Source organism: Eschrichtius robustus, chromosome 13 (assembly GCF_028021215.1).
Source record: "Eschrichtius robustus isolate mEscRob2 chromosome 13, mEscRob2.pri, whole genome shotgun sequence".
Taxonomy (NCBI): Eukaryota; Metazoa; Chordata; class Mammalia; order Artiodactyla; family Eschrichtiidae; genus Eschrichtius; species Eschrichtius robustus.
This window is the reverse complement of record NC_090836.1, coordinates 100,789,426-100,812,773: the sequence shown is the minus strand read 5'-3', so window position 1 is coordinate 100,812,773 and position 23,348 is coordinate 100,789,426. Positions and strand designations below refer to the sequence as shown.

General features: G+C 58.7%; 1 protein-coding gene across 1 annotated transcript in view; it reads left to right on the top strand.

Annotated features, from left to right (window-relative positions):
- The window catches only part of SCUBE1 (signal peptide, CUB domain and EGF like domain containing 1), a 130,145-nt gene that overhangs the window by 44,308 nt on the left and 62,489 nt on the right, over positions 1-23,348 (top strand). Inside the window, exons 4-5 of the mRNA XM_068560104.1 lie at positions 64-198; positions 22,170-22,295. Of these exons, the coding sequence (XP_068416205.1) occupies positions 64-198; positions 22,170-22,295 (261 nt within the window). The remainder of the gene's footprint in view (positions 1-63; positions 199-22,169; positions 22,296-23,348) is intronic.

The window sequence follows — 23,348 nt, the reverse complement described above, 5'->3', positions numbered from 1 at the left end:
CCACGCCTCACTTCCAGCTCCAGGTGTGAGCTCTCTTGCCCCCTTCTCTTCCTTCTCTCACAGATGTGGACGAGTGTCAGGACAACAACGGTGGCTGCCAGCAGATCTGTGTCAATGCCATGGGCAGCTACGAGTGTCAGTGCCACAGCGGCTTCTTCCTCAGCGATAACCAGCACACCTGCATCCACCGCTCCAATGGTGAGTACTGGCTCCTGCTGCCCAGTCACGCCTCCTCCCCTGTGGAAACAGGTGGCCGCTGGGAACCCCCTCTCCGCATCTTGATTCTGGGGGCCTCAGGGTCAAGGCAGGGAACTTTGGTGGTGGCCCGAATGGCTGTTTTGTGCTTCTGGTGTCGGTTCTGCAGGGACACCTCCCAGCTCCCGCCCTCTGCCCCTACAGCAGGGCTGTCGGTGTTTCTGGTGTTTTTATATGGGGTCGAGATGGGGCCACAGATGGGCAGATGTGTCCAGAGAAGCTACTTTCCGTTCTGGGCTGGGGGCTGGATGTGGCTAGGAAGAGTGGGGCCCCATTCCCGACGGTCCCCTTTCCCTGAGGGGGGGCTCGAGGTCTGACCGGGCCGAGGGCTCGTTTCTCAGTCTCTTGCGTGTTCACTGGGTCACCAGCCAGCAGAGGGTCCTTGTGGTCAGGAGCCGGCTGCTCTCCGAGGCCAGGTGGGATGGCAGGCCGGCTCGGGGCAGTGCAGAGGGTCAGAGGGAGAAGACTCCAGCCAACTGGAGTGCCCGGGGAGCCTGGGCACAGCCCCAGGCTGGGACAGAGCCTGGCCTCCAGCTGAGCCCAGCAAGTGAAGGTCCTTGGTGTCAGGGCAGTGGTGGTCAGTTTGGGCCCAAAGCAGCAGGGCTGTGAAATGGGACAGCTGGCCAGAAGCCGGGACCCACATGGCTTCCAGGCAGAGCGAGCAGCCTTTTGGAAGGCATGGAGGCACATCTTGGTTAAGATAATGGCAAGGCCCAGAATCTCAAGGCGGGCTGTGCGTTGCAGCAGAGCGGCTGTGCCCTCCTGCGGCCTGGCTGTGCTGTGCCTTCAAGAGAGCAGACGCGGAAGCAGGACCAGGCAGCCCCATGGTTCCAGCCTCAGCCCCTCGCCGATCGCTGACCCTAGACCAGGAGGAGGTGCTGGAGGGGCCCTGTAGGGCCTCATCTCTGGTCTGTGGCATGGTTCACACTGAAAGGCAGGGACTAAAAAGGGCGGGCGCTGGGCTCCGGGTCCGACAGGGTGTGAATCCAGCTCTGCCACTCCCTAGCTGGGAGCCCTTCCTCAGGCGGCTCTGCAGCTCCGAACCTCAACTTCCTCATCTGCAAAATGGGGCTGTGGTGTTGACCCGGCAGGGTCTTTGGAGGATAGGACCAGATCCTGGGAGTAAAGTGCCGGCGTGCACTAAAGCTAACAGAGGCTGTGAGGTGAGACTTGGGGGCCCTGGGCATGATCTTTATTTGAAAACAGTTCCTGAGATAGAAAAGAAAAAAACATTTAAGAAGTACAAAACCCAGGGTAATTAAGCAGAACTACTCTGCTGGACTCCTTAGAATTCTTAGTGTTTGTTTAGGCAGTTTCCTCAAAGACAAGACAGCCCAATAATCCCCATCCCTGCCGGGTCCCCAGAAGGACGGAAAGGCCGAGCTCCGAGGTCCCTGGACACCTGCTCCAGGCGCGTTGTCCAGACGTCCACGGCACTGTAGAAGACCTCCCACCTGTGGGGCTGTGGAGTCGAGCTGCCCAAAGCGAGGACCCTGGCTCCACACTGAGTTTTATAAAAAGCAGATTTAAGAGAGTGAGTGTTGGGGGTGGGACGGGAGTCCTGCTTTCATAGAGGAGAGGGGTTCACCGGGCGGCGGCTGCTCTGAGTGAGCTGTAAAGTCCCTGAAGCCGGGACGGCCGGAGCCCCTGTCAGCCGGGCTGTGTGTGCCTTGTTCCTTTGAAGAGCAGCTTTTCCGCGAGCAGGGCTCCAGGTGAAGCTGTGCCCCCGGTTGAAAGGAAGGTGAGCAGGAAGGGGGAAACAGCACGATGCAAGACGGCGGCCTGGTCCTGTTTGGAACCAGGTCCTGGTTTGGCCTGTGAGCATTGGTTGTACTAAGGATGTTACAAAGCAAACCTCGGCATCAGCCGGCGGTGGGGGGCACGAGGATGGGGGGCGGGGGACAGCGACAGTGGCTGCTGTGAGATCACACGCTTACTCTGAGCTGGGCCCTCACGGCAGCCTGGCGAGGCCGGGGTATTATGACCCCGCGACAGGTGAGGAAGCTTGAGCCCAGTCATGTTAGGGGATCTGCCCGAGGTCATACCTTAGGGACGTGGCAGTCAGGATTCCAGCCCAGGTCACTAGCTGTGACATGATGAGGCTGGTAAGGAAAGAAACCGGGTGGAGGAATAGACAGAAATAGGCAGGCGCTGAAGGCCTCTTTGAGGAAGCCACACGTGAGCTGAAATGGAACAAGGGGGGAGAGCCACTGTGAGGCCAGGCGGGGTGTGTGTAAAGGCCCCGAGGTGGGAACGGACCAGACTCCCGGGAAACGCAGAATGAAGGGCGGGATGGTGGGCACAGTGACCCCAGGGTGAGGGGAGCTTGGCAGGGGCCAGACCCTGAGGCTGGTGGAACGTGGGCGAGAGTTTGGATTTCCTGCAGGGAGCAGCCATGGGAAGCTGGGTAAGCAGAGGCGGGGAACTGATGCTGAGGGGAAGGGCGGGGGGGACTTCTAGGGAAACCAGATGCTTCAGGGACTGGGCCTCAAATTAATCGTGCAGTGGAGCCTGGAGTCTACGTGCCTCACCCCACCCAAAGGCCTGGGTGGCCAGATCTGGATTTATAGGTGAAGCCAGGAATCTAGATGTAACCAGAATACAGATTTGGGGGACTAACCCCAATCTACATTAACTGACATATTGGTTAAAGAAGTCCCTTTTCTCATTAGGACTTTTGTGTCAGTCTCTTAAGTTTTAAATCTGGGCAATGAATCAATCTAAAAAACAGGAGACAACGTCTTGGATACCTGCTGAAGGTCAAGCGGCAGCATTTCCAGGGTTCCCGAAGGCTCTGTGGAAGGTCCGAAGAGGACAGGACAAGTGCACAGGGCGTTGGCCAACCGCTCAGTAGTGCCTGTGGGTGGGGACGGGCCTGGGTGACTGGACACGCTGCTCCCTCCTGAGCCTCTGTTGGTTGTCATGACAGTTGCTCATCATGATTGTGTGTTAACTTCAGTGACGATTGTTAGAGCTCAGAAGAGCGTGTTCAAGGTGCTGAGACCCAGCTTGTTTTGTACCTAAGTGGCCTCTGTTCCCCAGATCAGATTCCTCATGTCACCTGACTCTTCCTAATGCCTGTCAGCCCCTTGGAGCCTCCCCTGAGCTGGGTTTGATTAGAGGGGACCAGACACATGAGCAGGGTCTGCTCCAGGCTCCTGGCCGAGAAACAAGGCTCGGCCCCACGTCTGAGTGGCCCCACCTCCCAGGCAATGGCACAAACCCTGGCCGGAGGCGTGTGCATCTGGCCAGGCTGGGGTTGGGGGTTTTAGGTTCTCAGCCATTCTCACCTCCACTGGTCACGTGGCCTCTGCCGTTACTCCTGCCTCTCTGGGTCTCCTTGTCTATAAGTTGGGACCAGCAATCCCTCCTAGGCAAGTGAGGGCTCCGTTAGGGGAAATGCTTTGAAGGGGTCAAGTGCAGTGCCTGCCCTAGGAGTGGCAACTCACATGGACAGCTTCTTTAGGCCTTTAGAACTCATGCTTGATTTGGGGACACAGGCTGTTCCTCTCTCCCAGCTCTGGGTAGGAGGGGACCCACAGCTGTTGAGAGCTGTGGCCTGTCTGTCTCTGCTCAGCACTTCTTTGAGCTGGTTCTGGCACCATCACAGCCCACACTCACTTCCCACTCAGCCTCTGGTCCGGCAAGCCACAAGTCCCTCTTCCACCCCACAGCCTGGGAGCAACCGGGCCAGGCCACTCCCAGCCTCCGCTTCTGCATCGTAGTCACGCGCCCAGGGGGCCTCCCCGGTCCCGGAGTAGACGGGCCACCAAGCAGCTAGCACGTTCGAGCTCCCTCCCTCTCCCGTGCCTGCTTTTTTTTTTTTAAACTTATGTCATATCTATGCTCCAAGAAGGTGTTGACTCCTGGATGAACTTTTCCCTTTCCTTCCAGTGAAGAATTCTTTCTTTCAGTCTGAGCAAAATTGATTTAGGGAGAAGAAGGAGCTCCAAAAGGTCTGACGAGCTGTGTGATGGCAGGTCACTGTTCCATTCATTCATGCACCAGGTGCTGGCTGGTCCCCAGGATCCCCGTGTGGGCAAAAGCAGGCATGATCCCTGTGAAGCTTTGCATCTAGAAAGGGGATTAAATGTAAATAAGGATCCTAGGAGTTACCTTATAATAACGGGCTGAGAAAACCACTCTGGAGGGAGGGACCTAGGGGCTCTAGTGTGGTCGTCTGAACAGCAGAGACAGTAATGAGAATGGTCTCCTGGCCGGCCTGGTGGGGGATTGCTCTCTCACTGGCACTGATCCTGGGCCACCACCGTTGCCGATGGTAGTGGGTTGGAGATATGTGTGCCCTCTCCCCGACGCAGGAAGCTGTCCTGCACGGCTGGGCTCTGCAGCCTCACCAAGTGCCCACAGTGGTCCAGTCTGTGGTGGTGGTGGAAGGCCCCAGAGTGAGAGGAAGTGTCACATTGTCCCCTCAGCTGGAGGAAGCAGGACAGGCTGGCAAGGGCGCTTAAGGGTCTGTACCTGTCAAAGTCCATCCCCGAGGGCCCTTTGGCACAGAGGAGACCTGTCATCTCTGTGTTATGCCATGACTAGGAGCCCAGGTTCCAGGGCCCCACAGCCTAGGCTGGAATCCCAGCTCCACCACCTGTCATCTGTGTGACCTTGAGCAAGTCACTTAACCTCTCTGTGCCTGGTCTGTAAAATGGGGATAGTCATAGTACCTACTTCATAGAGTTAAAAAGATACTGAAAAGAAAGTTTCAATAAATGTGGGCTCTTATTATTGTTATTCATCACAGATGAGGAAACAGGTCCAGCGAGGGCAGGGCCTCACCCTCGCTGGGCCAGTTTCCCGAGCCAGCAGCAGAGTCAGGGCCTGGGTGCACACTGAGCCAGGCTCTGCACACTGAGCAAGGCTCTGCTGATGCGTGCTGGCTGCTGGCTGAAGCCTGAGTGTCAGCCGAGGGTGAAGAGGCGATCAGGAGTCAGGCCTCATCCTCAAGGAACTCCCTTCCAAGGGGTGAGCCGGTGGCCGTCACACCTGGGTTTGTCTGTGCTCAGGGCAGGACATGCCCATCAAGACAACCGTTCATCCAGCACTAGCTCACTCGCTGCTTGACCCGCCTAGGGCTGCAGAGGTCAGACCAACCCCTGCCCTCCAGGTTTGCCCAGCCCCGTCCTCCCTGTGGAGGTTTGAGCAGTGTGCCAGGCCCCTGCTGGGCACGGGCAGTCGGGAACCAAGACATGAAGAGGACACCGGGCCTCTGTCTGTCCCCACTGCTCCCCAGGCCCGGGGTGCCCCGCCCCACCCTGTCGACTGCCTGGTGCCCCGCTCAGCCCTGGTGGGAGCGCCCAGCACCGCACAGCCTGTCCTGCGCCGGCCCAGGGAGCATTGTCAGCCCCTGCCTCGTCTGCGCTCAGGGGGCTCCTGTCTCCCACCCCCACCGTGGCTGGCCACCAAAGGCAGTTTGCTACCTGCTGCCTGCGACCCTGCAGCCGGGGAGCTCCCTGTGGGCGGAGGCCATGTTCCCCACCTCTCTGTGTCCTGTGCTGACATGGGGCCCACGGCAAAGGCCTGAGGGAGGAAGGAGAGTGACGCTCAGTTCTTGGCGGCTCCCTGGGCCCGGACGCTCCACATCCTCGGGTTGTGCAGGTAGGTTCCTGGTCAGCACGTGCTAGTGGGCGCTGTGGTGTGCCCAGGCTCTGGACCAAGTGGTAGGGGCCCAGAGGCTCTGAGAGGCCATTGCGCAGTTGCCTGCACGCCGAAGCCCTGCTGTGCTGCCTCCTTTCCCATGCTGGAGGCACTGGGCCACAGGGCAGCTGAGTATCCGTGTCCCCGCAAGGCTGAGGCCCGTGCAGAGCGGATGCCACGCTGGCATTCTCTCAGCAGGGGCGTCACAGGTTTACCTGAGTGCATTTAATGTTCTGTTTAATATCCTTCTGAGCCTGTTTAAATGCACATATAAATATGGGTAGGAAACTGCACTGCCCGCCCACCACCGGCATTCCTGGTGACTCTCAGGGCCGCGTTTTCACACAGCTCAAGATTTGGCATCAAGGGTAATACTGGCTCCAGCCAAAATCAGAGATGGGAGCCAGGAATAGGAAAGCTCGGCTTCTTCTGCATTAAATGATGATGGTGATGGTGAAAGCTGCATGTCCTGGGGGCTTACTGCATGCCAGGCACCGTGATGTGCGCTTTTTATGCATTAGCATGTTGCATCCTTACAGGCTAAGAAACCGAGGCGCGGAGAGGATCGGAGACTTGCCCGAGGATGCAGCCAGTGGCATGGCAGGGCCCCTGCTCTGGCGGGCTGGCCTCTGAGCCTGGGCAGCCTGTGTGGAGGGTTCCGATGAGGCTTGCACCTGCTCCGTGCGGCCGGCCCAGGCGGGGTGAGGCCTGCGAGAAGCAGACATGCTCCTCAAGTGTGAGCGTCCCAGGTACCAAGTGTGCCTCTTTAAGCGCCAAGAGTTCAAAAACATCTCGTAGTGGAGATTTCCCGAGGTAGCTCACCCAATCCCTTCTCTCTTCAGAGGAACAGCCTAAGTTGGTCCGGCCCCTTTTCCCTACAGTTCACAATTTTTGTTACGAGCTCAGTGACTGAGACAGCCACTCCTCTGAAGGCCAGAGAATGCTTGTTAACGTCTGTCGCCGTGCTGAATGGCCCAGCTTCTGGGCTGGAGGTAACTCTTCTGATACTGCTGTTGTCTGCCGTTCCGCACCCCTGTCTGTAGGGGGTCTTGATGTGAAGCCAGCAGCCCAGGGTCCACGCGCAGAGGCGGAGACTGTGGGAGCCTGAGGGCTCCTGGCTTCTCAGGAAGGGGCTTGGGCTCTGCCACAGCTGTTTGCTCACAGGAGCCGTTTTCACCTAGTTCCGAGTTTGCAGGTATACTCTGGGACCTCTCTTATTAGAGTTCATCCTTTTGTTTATTAGACCCCTGCGTGAAGTATTTTTAGGATCTGTTCATTTTATCTGTAAGTTTGTACTCAACTGTAGCTAGAGACCAAACAATAGGGTTTTTGAAACTTTTTATTTTGAAGCAATTGTAGAGTCATAAGGAAATGCAAAAATAGTAAGGCAAGATCCCACATACCCTTCACTCAGTTCCCCCCAACGGTCACGTCTTACATCACTAGAGAACAGTATTGAGTCCAGGAAGTTGGCGTTAGTACGGTGTGCACGTGTGGTTCTCGGCCACTTTATTACATGTGGATCTGTGTAACCGCCTCAGCAGCCAAGAATTAGCATTTTAATAATAATGGAATAGCTAAGTACTCGTCCAGGCACATTATGAGCACTTTGCCTGTCTTAACCGGGGGGCTATATAAGTTAATGTTCAAACCAGTACACTTTTGAGAGTGAAAGGAGGCGCTATTAATTGTGACGGGGCAGCAGGTATAAACTGGGACTGTCCCAAGCAAACCAAGGCATATTGTCACCCTAAAATTACCTCATTCATAACCCCTTGAGCCCAACAGGGTAGGTACTATTACTCCCATGTGCAGATGGCAAATAACAGAGGCAGGTAATGCGCCCGGGGTCACGTGGATCCTAGGAGTCGTACCAGGACTGGCACGTAGGCGGTCTGGGTTCAAATCATGCCACCTTCTGTGGCTGCCTTCCAGTGTTTAAAGGGACTACAGCTATGCCGTGGTTCACCCCTTCTTTGGTCAGGCGTGGAAATTGGGTTCTAAAGAGAAGAGGGACTTCCTCACCCAGTGTGCTGGGCAACTTGGATTGGGGCTGTGATGCTCAAATCTGTACCCAGGGTGTGGCGTGGCGTGGCATGGCGTGGCGTGGCGTGGCGTGGCATCACATACTGGGTGGTCAGTTCGGGCCCTGGGCCACAGTGCTGAGGGGCTCAGCCAGCAGCCTGTTAAGGTCACAGGGAACTTAGTTCTGCCTGAGGGCTGGCAGCCTGGGGGAGGTGGAGAGGGATCGAAGAAGCCCCTGAGGGCGGGTGGCCTCTGAAGGAGCTGAAGAGTGGAGAGTGGGCGGCATGGCCGGGGGCTTTTGGGGGATTGTGCGGCAGTGATGGGAAGGAGAGGGCGAGAAGCTGGCGGGGCCACCTGGGTCCAGACCTTGGGTTGAAAGTAATGGAGGCAGCTGACATTGAAAAACAACTTGGAGCAGGGCTCTGAAGATGGAGAGGCAGAGACCCTAGACAGACGTGCAGTCACAGCCCTCTCTGGGCCTGAGTTCTGGGATGGTTGGTGTCTGAGCAGGGAGGGCCCTCAGACACTTGTCACCCTCCAGCCCTGTCTGACTGAGGAGGCGATTCTGTGGCAGAGCCTGGTGGGCTGGGTGCCAGCGCTGGTCCTGACCTCAGATCATTTCTGTAAGCCATGCAGCCTCAATGGAGAGGAAGGGGGACTCGGATATGAGCCCCTTCCCCGTACCTGATGCTTTTCTCACGGGGTCACGTACAGATTCTGGGTCTCCTGCCGCTCCGCCCCCGGCGCCCTTCCTGTCTTTTCACCCTGAGGTCATCCAGCTGCACTTCACTGCCTGGGCCCTTCATGCAGGCCGGCCTGGCCTCTCGCCTCTGGCCAGGGCTCCTCTGCCGTCTAAGGTTCCAACTTTATTCTGGTAGCCGGAGAAGTCAGTGTCCCTGCAGCCCTCTTTGCCCGTTGGAGAGAGTGGGTCCTAGAGCCTGAAAGCAGACCCAAAGCTGCCAGAAGTGAGAGGGTCAGGAGACCGTGTTTGGCAGGAGTTTGAACTTTGCTGCGACAGTGACGGGGCCCCTATCAGCCCCAGGGGTGGGCGTATGATCCACATTTGGGGAAGATCGCTACCCACTGCGGGCTGGAAAGGGAGATGAAGCAATTTTCTGGGAGGTGGCCATCAGGGTCTGGACCTCACCGGGGGCAGTGTGGGTGGGCAGGAGGGTGGCGGAGCGGAAGGTGAGCGGCAGGGCAGGCAGGCCCTTCTGCAGAGAGGCCCGGCCCCCGCGTCACGTAGGTGCGGAGTACTTCAGTGGCGGTTTGAAGGAGGGTCCAGTGGCTCTGGACCACGTGGGGCCTTGTTCTTTTCAGAGTCCGGAACCCTGGAGGGGAGCCTGGGGCCCACAGCAGGACCAGCCAGTTTCTACTTCTCATGAGGCTGAAGCCCGGGTCCTGCTCAGCCTCTGGCTCGGCGTCCTGACCGCAGGTGCCTGGGGCAACTCATGCACAGTGTGGGCACCCACGCTCTCTCGCCCACTTGGCCTGGGACCCGAGCAGCTGGCCGGGATGGTGGGTGTGAGCTCAGGAACCGGGCTTGGTCGGGGGGCAGGGGCTCGGGAGTTTTCTGAGCTCCCCGCAGGGGGCATGGGGCCAGCCGTGCTCTGCCTCCTGGACTGCACTTCACCGCCCCGTGGCCAGGCCGGGGAAGGGGGCTGGGCTCCCCCGTGGCCCTTGGAGGAGAGCGCTCCCTCCAGCCGCACTCAGACCCTGAAGTGGAGCACAGGCCCTGCGCCCTCAGCCGCTCCGGGTCAGCCGCCGCCGGGAGCCTCGCCCCGAGCCCACTGCCCAAAGCCCACACCCCCGCAGGACCGGCGGGGGACCCCTCGGCAGAGGTCCCCGGGAAGTTTTCGGGTGCGGGTCCCTGGGGACGGGTCAGGGCAGAGGGCCGGTGGTTCTCAGGGGAGATGGCCGCCCTCTCCGCCCCGGCCCGGCCCCCGTCCTGGGCACCCCCCTGGCGCTCCTCCAGGCCGGTCCTTGACCCTCCTCTGGACTTTGTCTCCTGTCCGGCTGCTCCCGCCCCTCCTCCCGTCCCAGCCAGCAGGGGTCCTCGCCTGGCCCGGCCCCTCCTCCGCAGCTCGCGGTGCTCTTACACATCACATGGTGCTGTGATGCTCGCAGCTACCCCGGGAAGCGCCTCGGGTGAGCGCTGTCACCCCGCCGCGGGAGGGAACCCCAGCTGGGCCACAGCGCGAGGCAGCACTCGGGATGGGAGGCCAGCATTCTGACGCCAAAGTTAGGTTTTCTTCTCCTGCTCCACCCCCATCTCCGGACTCAAATGCCTGTGGACAGAGGCTCACAGTCTCGCCCGAGCCGCCCCCACTGAACGTCAGCTTAGCGTCCCATCACTGTGCCTGGCTGGCCGGCTCCCGTTGCTTCCCGGGGCGTGATTCCCACATGATGGGGTCTGGGCCAGGCCTTGACCTAAGAGGCCCCAGTGTGCTTCCTACAGGACCAGGGACACCCCCTGCCCTGTTCCAGGGCTTTCTGTCATCAGCTGTGGGTGCTAGGTTCCCCGTGGGTGTGTGTGGCCGGGAATTTTCTGTTTTTGAAGAGGGGAAACGGTGGCCATGCCGGAGAGTCCCCCACCCCGGCCTCAGGGCTGCCCCTCTGGCTGCTCCTTGGGGCGGAGCATGAGGCAGGTTCTTCCCCCCGCCCCGGCCTACAGACCAGGTGGGCGGGAGAATAAACAGCTCTCGCATTTAGTGGGCAGATTTATGGTGCTGCCGGAGAAGGCCTGTCGGGAGGGAGAAACAGACTTGCTCCTTGGTCACAGCCAGGCCATGGCCTGGGGCCTGTGTGAGCTGACTGCCCCCACATGGCTCCCTTTAGGGTCCCCGTGGAGGGAGGGATAAGGTTGCCAGATAAAATACAGGACATCCATTGAAATTTGGATTTCACATAAATAGTGAATCCTTTTTTTGGTGTAAATATGATCCATGTAACACTTGGATATGCTTATACTCAGGAAATACTTGTTTATCTGAGATCTGGACTTAACCAGGCATCCTATGTTTTTATTTGCTGTGTCTGGCAGCCCTGGGGAAGGAAGGGGGCACCTCTAGCCTCTGGAGCCCAAGCAGAGTGAAAACCCAGGAGGCAAGTCTCACAGGCCTGTGGTCCCAGCCACCTGGGCCTCAGAGAGGCTTGGATGTGCTCGTGGTGACGCCTAGTGATCAGCCAGGGAACTGCAGGGGACGGGAAGAGGAAGGCCGGTTAGCCCTGGGAGGGGATGGAGGGGGCAGGGGTCCAGGGTGAGGGGCGACTCAGAAGGGACAGGCACTGCAGAGCTGGCCACACGGGGCCGGGGTAGGGGGTGGGCAGGGACCCTGAGCTGGAGCCATCACCTCTTTAGGGCCCTTTAATGATCTTCCTTCTCCACTTCGCAGAGGAGGAAACCAAGCGAGTTCCAGGCCACATACCTTAGAAAGGGCTGGCATAGGCATGGGAGGTAGATCTGGTAAAAACTAGGCCCGCCCCACCTCAGCGACGCCGACCTTCCTGTGGCACCTGCAGCTCTGCAAACGTGTGTCCACGTGTGTCTGCACACACTGCCGCGTGGTCCTCACAGCCACCAGACAGGCCCCCTCCCATCTCACAGAGGAGGCTTTCCAGGGGCTCCCGGTGCCAGCACTGGTCAAGGCACCGGAGGTGAGGGGCTGACGGGAGGCTGGGGTCCATCCGTGCTCTCCGAGCAGGCCAGCCCTGCCCCTCTGCTCTCATCTGGCGCTCCAGGAGCCAGCCACAGTCTCAGCTGGCCATCCGTCCATCTGTCCACCTGCCCATGTACACAGAATCTGCCCACTCAGTGAGCAGCTGCGGCAAAGGACTTGGTCTTAGCTGAAAATGCCCCTGTGACGTGTGTGCCTCCTGGCTGGCTCTGCTGGCGGCCTCAGCACAGGGCCTGCACACAGGTGGTGCTCAGCAAACGTGTAGAATGAGCGAGTGAGGGAAAGGGTGAGCCTAAAGGCTGGTCGACAGCCCCGAACCAGCAGTGCCTCGTGAGCCACCTCCTGATGTGATGGAAGGAACACTGAACGTGGACTTCCCTGGCGGTCCAGTGGCTGAGGCTCTGTGCTCCCGATGCAGGGGGCCCGGGTTCGATCCCTGGTCAGGGAACTAGATCCCACATGCTGCACCTAAGAGTTTGCCTGCCACAGCTAAAGATCCCGCGTGCCGCAACTAAGACCCAGTGCAGCCAAACAAATTTAAAAAAAAAAAAAAAAAAAAAAAGGAACACTGAACTGGAGGGTCAAGGCATGGGGAGCCAAGGGGATTGGGAGTCAGAAGGTTACGTGTGGACGCCGTGCTAACTGCTGCACGGCCCAGGGCAAGTCGTGTCCGGTGGGCTTCAGCCTCCTCGGTGGAAAAGGAGGGGCTTCATCCGGATGCTCTTTAAGGTCCCTTCCAATTCTTGCTTTCCAGAAAACCAGTCCATTCTGGCTGTTTGCTTGTATGCAAACTCAAAGCAGGATGGCTTGGTTTCAGAGACGGGCCTTTGTCTGTAAGTGCGCAGGCGCTTCGGGGCCAGCCACGCTGTGGGTGTCGGTTGCACACCTACGACGGGCTCAACTGTGGTCCAGCCACTGGGAGAGCAGAGCAAGATGAAAGGCACAGACAAGAAGCGGGCTGGTCCTGCAGAAGGAAGGGCCTGGTGTCCGGGAGACCCTACCTAAATACTTGTGGAAGGAAAGGACGTAGGCAGGTGAGCAGATAAACATGGAGGGCGTTGGGGGTCAAATCACACAAGGGCTGGACTGCCGAGGCTGCACCAGCTGGGCAGCAGGTGCTGCGGGGAAGGCAGGGTGCACACTGACAAGGGCCAGTCCCCCCGGGGCCCTGGCAGGGGGCATCCAGCCTGAAGGCAGGGGTGGAGGTGGTGGGACGGCCCAAGGGTCTGTGTGCCGGGGAGTGGGCAGTGGGGACCAGCGAGGAAAGGATCGGACTGATGAAGGCAATGAGGCGCTGGAGGAAGAGCAGAGCAGAGTCCCCTCGAGGGCCGCCGAGGCAGCCAAGTGAGCACAGGGCTGGTGGGGTGTGGCGTGAGCACCTGGCCAGGGGTCGGGTCCCTGCTGCACCGCACGAGGCGGGGGAGCCCTCTCCGAGCCTCAGCATCGTCGCCTGTCTGCTGGGCCTGCTGACGGTACCTGGCACTCAGCATCGTGGAGACAGTCAGTTAGGGAAGTGTGCAAAGAGCCTGGCGCGGGGCCTGGCATTGAGGCGCTCTGGGCAAGTGGAAGCCCACAGACTTACTCCTATCTCCCAGGTGGGGCCACCCCTAGGGATGCAGCCTGGGGTGGGCTGGGCTCGTGGTCAGCTGGGGGTCTAGTCCGGGGCAGCCGGCTGCTGGCGCCCCGGCCAGGCCTGGAATTGCCCGGAAGGATGTAATTTCAGGGGCACAGGGTGGGAGACAGAGCCCTGCATTCTGCTAAACCCAGGCCCCATAATGAGAGGCTCTCCGAGCACCATCCAGGCACAGATGCTGTTGGAGTGTAATTAGGGGATCGAGGTGGAGCCGGACCGGCGGGCGGGCAGGCAGGCGGCACAGGCTTGGGGCCAGCACTGCCTGGCAGGCAGCAGCCAGGCCCGGGCCTGCAGACAGACACGTCCTGTTGCCCGAGTATTGGCCGCTGTTCTGATGCAGAGTCCAAAGCCCAGAGCGGCTGAGCCCAGGCACCTCGTCAGTGTAGCCGGGTTTAGCGAACATTTCTCAGGCCTGAAATGGGCACTGTGCAGTGGCCGGGGGGTGGGGGGAGGGCAAAGGGGTGACTCGGGCTTGGGCCCTGCCTCTCAAGGACCCCCCCCCCCAGTCTGGTGGGGGGAACCCAGCAAACCCAGAAGTTACAGTTCGTGTGGTGGGTGTTATGAGAGAGGGGAGTCCAGAGTGCTGTGGAGGCGCAGACCGGGCCCCTAATCCATCCTAGGGACTTGAGGGGAGGGTGGAAACAAGGAGGGCTTCCTAGAAAAGGTGACACCCAAGCAGAATCTCAAATTGCTGGCCGACAGCCAAGTGTCCCTGTTCCCTAGAGCCACGGCAAGCAGAGGATGGGGAGGACCTAGAGTGCCATGCTGAGAACTTTCAGCCTAACCCTGGGCCCTGGCTGGGGTGGGAGCATTGAAGGGTTTTTAGCAATGGGAAGATACAGTCAGGTTTATGCTCTATAAAGTTCCTTCTGCAGCTGGAGAAGGGCAGGTCTTCAAGTCAGACAGAACAGGGTTCAAGTTTCAGCTCTACCACATCCTACCCAAGTGACCAAGGGCAAATTGCTCCATCTCTCTGAATGGTTCTGTAAAATGATGACAAAACTACTTACCTTGCAGAGTGATATGGTAAGGGCCTGTGTCCTCACGTCTGCCTCTGTGCCGGGCCTGGGGTTGGGCCCTGCGGATCAGGTGGGAACAAAGTGTGCTCCCAGCCCGCAGCCAGCTCAGGCAGGGGGTCTGAGGACCATGGAGGTGTCACTCCCGACTCGGGGGAGGTTTGGGGTGAAAAATCAGGCGTCCTGGAGAAGCTGGCATTTGATATGGGCTTGGAGAGACAGAATGTGGAAAAGTGGACATAGCCAGGGAGGGCAGGGGCTGGGTCGTCTCCGTGCTTCACACCCTGGGGAAAGGTAAGGAAGAGAAGGGGACAGCCCGGGTTTCCCTGCCCCTCCCCTGGCCGTGAATGCTCCACTGCCTCCAGGAAATCCACTGGGAGCGCAGGTTCTGAAGTGAAACACGGTATGCCTGTCTCATCCGTGTCCCTTGGGCAAGTTACCAAGCCTTTCTTGGGTCCTACTCTCCTCACTTGCACAGTGGGGATAATAGCATCTACTTTGAAAAATGGTCCTGAGACTTAAAGGTGATTATTCACGTAAAGTGCTTAGGGCACAAAAGGCACTCAATGATGGTAGCTACGGTCGGTCGGTCGGTCGTCATCCGCCTGCAGCGAGTTTCAGTTTCCTGTTTTGCAGCCCAGAGCGGCCCCCACTCTGTCTTGCTTCAGGGCTGCCCCTAGATCCAGCCCCCTCACCTCAGTTATTAACCTCTCGGTGCTTCAGTGTTCTCATCCGTTAAGTGGGCCAGTACCGGACAGAAGCGCCCTGCTGAGGTGGTGGGGAGAATTCGTGAGATAACAGGTACAGCGTGTGGCGCAGCCTGGCACACAGGCGGCTCTGGACGGACGGGCACAGCTGCTGTCCTCGTCACCTCTCCCACGGTCCCATCCTTGCTGCCGCCCCTGTGCCTTTCCCCCCACGGCGGGACCTTGCTAGCGTTCCCTTCAGCGCCCCCATTCGAAGCATGTGGGAGCCCATATTTGTTTCTCCCCGCCTGGTTTGGCCAGCTTGCCGAGTCTGGGCTGGGGAAGGCAGCAGCCTCTTCCTGTCACCACCCCCCAAGGCTCCAGCCTCTTCCTGGGCTCCATAATTTTCTACTGATGAGGTGGAAGGGGAGGAAAATCCCTTCCTCCCGAGTTGCGGGAGGACGTAACAAGGTAATTGTTCTCTTCTCCCTGCTCTGCCGTTCCCAGCTTGCCTTCCCTTCCTGCGTGTTTAAGGGACAGGGATGCGGAAAATGATGTTATTGATGAAGTCGCCATAGCAACGACCCCTGAGAGGCACACATTCCAGCTTTGTTATTCTGGGCCGGGGGCTACGAGAAAGGCTGGCCCCTAAGTACAAACAGATTGGCCCCCAGCCCCACTGCCCTGCTTTAGATGCATCCGTGAACTTTGCTCTACGGAAGACGCGATGTACGCACTGGTTTGGGGCAGGCAGGGTCCGCCATCGTTTACCTCTGTGCACACTCTTGTAGAGCATCAGAAAATGATAGGAGGCCTTTGGGAAAATAGGCCCTGGTGGGAAAGGGCTGCGGGGGCCTGTCACCGGGCCTAGAGAGTGCAAGATCCTGGGGAGGGGCCCGTCAGAAGGAAGCTCGGGGCGCTTGGGAGAGGAAGGTGCAGCCCGGAGTTCTCGTGCACGGTGTGGCCCTGGCACGTCTTTCCCAACCCTGATCCAGCCTCTCATGAGCTTGTTTGTAAAATGGGCACGGCCATACCCACTTCTCAGGCTTACGGTGAGGGTTACATTAAATGGAAGTACAGTCAGAGCCCGAGTCCCTACATCATGTCTTCTGGAAAACTGAGAGAAAGGGGCTCTGAAGTGTGTCTCAAATCCAGCCTTCGTCCCTGTCCCCACACACGCTGCCATTCCTGCAGGCTCCTTCGTCCCTTTCAGGGTGATAACAGTTGCCTCCCACCCGCTTCTGGCCTGCACTCTTGCCCCAGCTGGTTGCCTCCATGCGGCATCCAGAGATCTTTCTAACACAAAGTGCATCCCTGCCCAGTTTACAACCTTTCAGTGGCTCCCCCTGCCCAGGATAAAGTCCCTCAGGTCCTTACCTGCACCCTTAGCCAGCCTCACTGGCGCAGAGGAGGGGCCTGCACCTTGAGTGAGTGCCTGGGAGGCAGGTCCGACAACTAGTCACTTTTCACAGGTGAAAACTAAGGCTCAGAGAGGTGAAGTGATTGCCCAAGGTCATGCAGCAAGCGTCAGAGTCTGAATATGGACCTGGCGATGTGTCAGGAAAGCTTCTGTGTCCTCATTGCTCCCCGCCCCATCCTGGGCACCAAGGAGACACTCGGTCCAAGTTTGCAGAACGTAATTGGATTTGGATGGATTGGATCAAATTAGATTCGACCTGGCGGGCAGCCTGGCCTGACTGACACCAGGCCCCTGAAGACCAGGATTTCTGGGAACAACTCTGAAATTATATCTCACTTCCCCTCGAGGAGGGGAGATGAACAGGTCTTTCTGCTGGACTCAGCACCGCATGGTGTCAAGATGGGGAGTGAGGCCGAGGGAGTGGCTGCACCTGGCCCCGGGGCAGCTCTCTTGCGGTCCAGCTCCCAAGAGTAGACATGGTACAGAGCAGGGGGCCACAGGAGGACAGAGTGAGACAGGGCCCTTTGGTTCCGCAGGCTTGCAGAAGCCTGCTCTGTGCCCAGTTCTGGGCTCCGCCCTTGTTCTGGAGAAGCCTGTGGAGACAGTGTGCCAGCCAGAGCTGGCGGGAATGGGCCGGGCTGCCTCAGAGGAGCTGGGATGGGGCTGCAGCAGGGTGGGGGACCTGAAGTCCCTTCCAGTGTGGAGCCCAGGACCATTCTCCTGGAGCAGAAGTGCTTGCTTGGTAACACGTACCTTGCATGCCCCGGGGTTCACCTTTCACATCCAAACTTCCACTTGGCCCCGTGGCCCTCAGCAGTAGCCCTCCCAGTACTACCCCTGTTAGCTCGCAGTGCTCAGGACCGCCTTCCTGGGCGGACAAGAAGCGAGAGCCGTCCGCTCTGTCCCTGAGGCTCTGAGGCACAGAGGAAGCCATGCCAGGCCCCACGTGTTCCCTGCCCCGACCTGCACCTCCGCAGTCCCTCTGCCACCGTGACTTCATCTGTAAGGTGAGGGGCTGAAGTGGGCCACCCTGGGTTCTCTAAGCCTGTAACCCAGAGCCTCCCAGAGGGACTTGGGCAGAGCTCCCCGGGATACTGTGTTAAGTGAGGGGGAGGGGGCTATCCACGAGTGCCTGCAGGACTTCTCAGAGCCTTTAACGTGTGTTGTGAATTCTCTACATCAGGCGACCTGAGATGCTGTGTTTCATAGAACACACAGCAGCAAATGCCACAATAGTGCTTTGCAAATTCTCTATGCCTCTCGCCTTGTCCCCTAAATAATAGGCAATGGGTTTAATCTGCTCTGAGGTAAGAAAGGCTTCATTTCTCTCTCCTCTTCCTCCCTCCCTCTTTCTCTCTTCTTCCTCCCTTCTCTCTCTTTCTCACCCCCATTCTTCTTTGCTTTCTTTCAGTTACTGTTTGCTGATCCCTAACTCTGGGCAGGCCCCGTGCTGGGTACTTGGGATACAGAAAAGAATAAAGGTCAGGTCTCCCCTCAAGTTACCCACGGTTGGCAGGAGAGAGCAACTCAGCAGCTACTCGCATTTTACACAAGGCAGAATGAAGCAGGAGCAGTGTAGAAAAGCTTTAGGAACAGCCCTACTTTCTTAGCAACCCGCTCTGTGCCACACACATTTCATAGTCTTCTCATTTGAGCCTCACGGCAACCCTCGGAGGTACACGTTCTGACAAACCCATTTGTCAGCTAAGAAAAGGGAAGAAGGTATCTGACCAGAGGCTCAGGTTCGAGCAGGCGAGCCCTGGCCCCGGCCCCTCCTGCACGAGGCTCAGCCTTCCCCAGAGGATTTTGATGGTGTGAGCACGTGGCCAGGCTGGCCTGCCGGCCTGGGGGCCGGACTCTCCCTCTGGCGCCTTCGCATCCGCTCCCCAGTAAGATCTCCTGAGCATCTGCCGTGTGCAGCCAGGCTTCTGGGCGCGGGACACAGCAGGGACGAGACACGGCCTCTCGGAGCTCGCTGGCTGGTGGGCGGGACGGCTGCAGGGGGACAGGCACGGGAGAAGTGCAGAGCCGGCCCTCAGCGATGTGCCAGCTGGAAGGAAGAGACAAAGCCAGGACCCGCGGTCTGCGGGACAGAGCTTGAGCCGCGCCCAGAGAGTGAAGGAAGGCATCAGTGAGCCGCCAAGGGGAGCCACTCAGCTCGGTGCTGCCCTGAGGCGTGGGTCTCATAGGCCAGCCCTTTGGCGCTCCCCTTGCTCAGGACGCCGCCAGAGTGACCTTGCTCATAGAGCCCGTCACCTTTCACGGAGCCGCTGCAGAGGGCGTGGGCCAGGCCTGCCCGAGGCCGCTCTGCTATACCTCCAGCCCAGTAGGAAGGCCGGTGGTGGCTGCAGAGGGAGAGTGGGGACGCAGAGGACAAGCAGGTGAGAGGTCGGGACCCCAGCTGTCATAAAGCACGGCTGCTCGAGGAACGTCACGCTGCTCGGAAAGGCTAGAGAGGCGACACAAGCAGGAGAGACGAGGCTTCGTGGTGGTTCTGCAGGTGAGCTGAGGCTCCGCCCTCGTGCTCAGCGGCAGCTGGGTGAAGGTCAAAGAGCAGCGAGGGGTTCTGTGCTTCGTTGAGGGGCTGCCCAGAGAGCTTCACAGAGTCCGAATTTGCCTTGAATTCTCATAGGCTCTTAATTCTGAGGACGACGAATAGTAACAGGTGCCATTTATTAGACCAGCTCTGTGCCGGGTTCCTAGTTCCGTTCACCCCAGAAAATGCATGCTGCCTGTCAGTCATCTGAGTCCCGCAAGGGTAGCTCAGTGACCCCCAGACCAGGAGAGCCGTGGCTGGGAGCCCGGCGGCCTGGGTTCCAGGCCTGCCATATGATCTGGGACAGTCACCCCTGCCTCGAGGCCTCATTTTCCCCATTTGGAAGATGGATGGCAGGGAGCCGTCCAGCCCTGACCATCTGTGGTCCTGCCGGCCATGAAGCCGAGCTTCTCGTGGCCCGCGGAAGCCAGCGCCGCCCCAGAGTGGAGGGAAAGGTCACGTAGTTCCCATGTCCACAGCTGGGCAAGGGGCTGAGTCACCCGCACAGAGGAAGGCGTACCCCCGGCCCCTAGCTAGGCGGTTGTAGCCTTCTTTGGAGTGGTTGCTAGGGTCATTCTTAAATGTGATGGCAGTGCTCTCACGACCACCATGTCAGGAGCCTCCAGAAGCGCTCGGGCTGGGCAGAAGCTCTGCAGCCGTACGTGAGCCTGGCTGTGGGTGGCTGCCGCTGCCAGCTGTGAGGCCCCGACCCGAGGCTATTCCACCTCCCCTCCCTTCGCTGTGGGCACTCGGAGCATCCCTGCCTGGGCAAGACCTGCCCTGGACGGTGAGGTCACTGAGGAGGCCCGGAGCTCAGCCTGAGTCACCCGGAGAGCGGAGGGGAGCCACACGGCCACCCCCCAGCCAAGAGGGCGTGGGTGTCCAAAAGGCCCTTGACTGGCCTGAGGGCCAAGGAAGGCTTCCCGGAGGAGGGAGGGACGTAGTGGCACGGGCGCCACAGTGCACACGCCTTTTGGGGCGGCAGCAGTAGCTGACTGGCCCCGAGAGCGCCCAGTGTGCGGCAGGCCCAGCCGGCGGAGACTCCCGGCTAGAGCAGGCAAGGGTGACAAATGCCTGGAGAACCAGGGGCCCGGGCTCCAGACAGTAAGGTCGAGACTCACACCCATCCCCCCTTCTCCTCTGCAAGGACCCCTCCTCTCAGCCAGCTCTCCTTGTTTTAGGAAATACCGTTTTTAACAGAAGATGTACTAATGTTAATGTGTAATAAAGTTTAAATTTCCGTTTTTAAATAAATTAATAAAGATAAATTTCCCCCATTTAATCTCTAGTAAATATTTATAGCCATAACACAGAAACACAAGCTCTTTGGGCTCCAGTTTGACAATCTGATTTGCATAAGTGAGAAAATCATGGTGAAGGAATAATAGTAATAAAATCAGCTGAAACCAGAGGTCAGTGTGCTGAGCAAAATGCATGCTTCATTCATTTTGACTTTTTTTTGTTTTCTTCAACTTCAGACTTTTTTCAGCCTTTATGGTAGCTGCCAGGGTGTTTGTGTTTTAAAACATCTGTCAATTCTCAGTTGCCCCGTGCCCAGGCTTAAAGTGGCCGAGGTCAAGATTGAGCTAGTCCTCACCTTGAACAGGAGGCCAGTGAGTCACCTGGGGAAGGAGGTCTCAGGGCGGTGTTGGCGGACAGCAGCTCTTCCTTTCATCTGCACTTAGCCTCTTGATGGACTTGTGACCTCTAACCTCTCACTTGACCCCTGACCTCATAAATTCTGGAAACTCCTCACAAATCACCAGGAAGATAAACATCAACCGGGGTCAACTGACGGGGGTTCCAAGCCGCTCCAGGCAGACAGGGAGGGGGGATCAAGTTCTCTGGGGTGGAGGGGATTTCCCAGAAACTGTGGGTGACTCAGAAGAGGGGCCAAACCCCAGGGAACCCTTGTTCTCCCTGATCGCACCAGGGCCCTCAGAGTGCATTTTGGCGAGGTGCTTGGCAGGCGCTGACCGGGTGGTGAGTAGAGGCCAGGCCTCCGGAGGTGGATGGTCCATAGCTCCTGCTCTCAAAGCCCGTGGGCAACCCAGCTCTGCACTCAGCGAGGCCTCTGGGAGGGGAGAAGACAGGGAACCTGGCTGGCCTTGGGAGGCACAGGGCTTCCGAATCGGCCAGAGGACGAGCTGCAGGGGCTGCCGGGCAGGGCTAACGTGGACAAGCCTCCAGATAAAAAAGCCCGCTGCAGCTAGAGCCTGGGGGTGCCGGAGCAGGCAGTGGGGTGGCCCAGCCCTGAGCCCCTGCAGCAGTCTCCCATTTCTGAAGTTTCCCAGCCAGCAGGGGAGTCCATTGCTAACTGCCCTTTTAAGTTGAGGCCTCGGAGGAAAAGGTGCCTGAGGTTTGCAAACATTTTTGCTTTAAATAGGAACATCTGCCAACCAGCGGGAATCTCAGGCTGCGATTAGGAACACAGTGACGTGTGTGGCCTGGACCCGGAATAAGCTCGGAGGGCGGAGGGACGCCTGCTCGGGGCTCGCGGGCCTGCAGGGCTCTGCACTGAGGCTGGGGGTTCTGTGGGTCCTGGGGAGCACTGCAATGACCAGGTACACGTGGAGACCCCCTCTGGAAGCTGGGGGATTGTGTGTGTGGCGGAGGGGTGTTTAGTTCAGGACACAGCCGTGGGGCTGGTGAGGACGGGCCTCTGCTGCCCCGGGGTCCAGCGGGCCAGCACGGCAGCGTCTGACTTGTGCAGAAGTGCAGTGAGAGGGGGCTGAGCCGGCTGCCGGCGCCTCGGGGTGCGACGGCTGGAGGCCGGCCGGGGCGTGTCGGCACCCTGACCCGTCAGCACTCCTCTGTGTGCCCAGCCTGAAAGGCAAGTCTCCACCTGCCCCACGGGGGCTTGTGGCATCCCCGTACAAACTGAGAAGTGCTACGCACCTCCATCGTTTTAAACGCCACCCACATCTGCTTTCGTGGGGAAACCATCTAAACCCCTGACCTGGGAAGCATTCTGTAGCCCATGCCCTGTAATCTGACCCAGGTCAGGAGCGTTTCCTCCGTGGGTCCTGCGAGCTCATTGACGGCCCTCCGAACAAGGCCTGGCTCTAGACCTGGGCACCGTGTCCTCAGTTTCCCCCTAGGGGATCGCCATCTGGATGACTAGGTGCACCCCCCGTGTGCATGCCATGCACGTGCCAACGGCAGCCCAAGAACACTATGTTTGCTTGTGACATTTCGCCAGTTATCTCTTCTAAGCCTGAAATTTTCTCTCTCCCTGGTCCCCAACCCCTCTCTTGTCTGTCTCTTCCCAGAGGGTATGAACTGCATGAACAAAGACCATGGCTGTGCCCACATCTGCCGGGAGACGCCCAAAGGTGGGGTTGCTTGTGACTGCAGGCCCGGCTTTGACCTTGCCCACAACCAGAAGGACTGCACACGTAGGTAGATGGAGGCAACGGGGTCAGACATCCCCACGCGTCTCCTGCCATTGCTTTGCGGGGGGTCTGTCCAGTCTGCTGGACGTTGCCTGAGAAGGGCACTCAGTCCCCTGAGGGGGGGAAAGAAGGGCAGGGCCACCCCCCGAAGGGGCCTGGGAGGCATGAGGTACAGGGGCCGTAAGCCCCAGGCTCGGAGTTTCCCTGGCATAGTACCACTGACACAGCCCCAGACCTGGGCTGGATCTTATGCAGGGCCCTGTGTGACAGCCCTGCCGGTGCTCATCGTAACCCCTTCCTTCCCCCCTGCCCCCGACCCGAGAGACCCATTGGCCCTGTGCTCGAGCTCTCCAGCAGGAACGGAGGGACTGTGGGTTCTCAGTGGGCCAGGGCAGCTCTTGGTAACAGAATGGTATAAAGAAGGCAAGGAGGGGACTTCCCTGGTGGCGCAGTGGTTGAGAATCCACCTGCCAATGCAGGGGACACGGGTTCAAGCCCTGGTCAGGGAAGATCCCACATGCCACAGAGCAACCAAGCCTGCGTGCCACAACTACTGAGCCTGTGCTCTAGAGCCCGTGCTCTGCAACAGGAGAGGCCACCGCAATGAGAAGCCCACGCACCGCAACGAAGAGTAGACCCCGCTCACCACAGCTAGAAAAAGCCCGCACGCAGCAACGAAAACCCAATGCAGCCAAAAAATAAATAAAAATTTATTTTATTTATTTATTTTTTTATTTTTTTAAAAAAATTTATTTAAAAAAAAAAAAAAGGCAAGGAGCTTGGTTCTGGGGGTGTTCCCAGCGCAGGCTGTGCTGAGCTTATTTCCAGGATCAAAGACCAGAGCTCACAGCCTAGCCCTGAAAGGCCCCCTATAAATGATGATACCCTGGGAAATCTGGATTGAATGAGGCCTCTGGTCAAAGGTGCCATTTCAGGACCAGCTCGGAGGTCAGCCTGCAGGACGCAGGCGTACTCCAGCCTCTTACTGCGGTCACCCAGCACTCCCCAGTAGGAGTGGGAGCCGGCAAACGAAGTGAGACGGCGGCTGAGCACGCT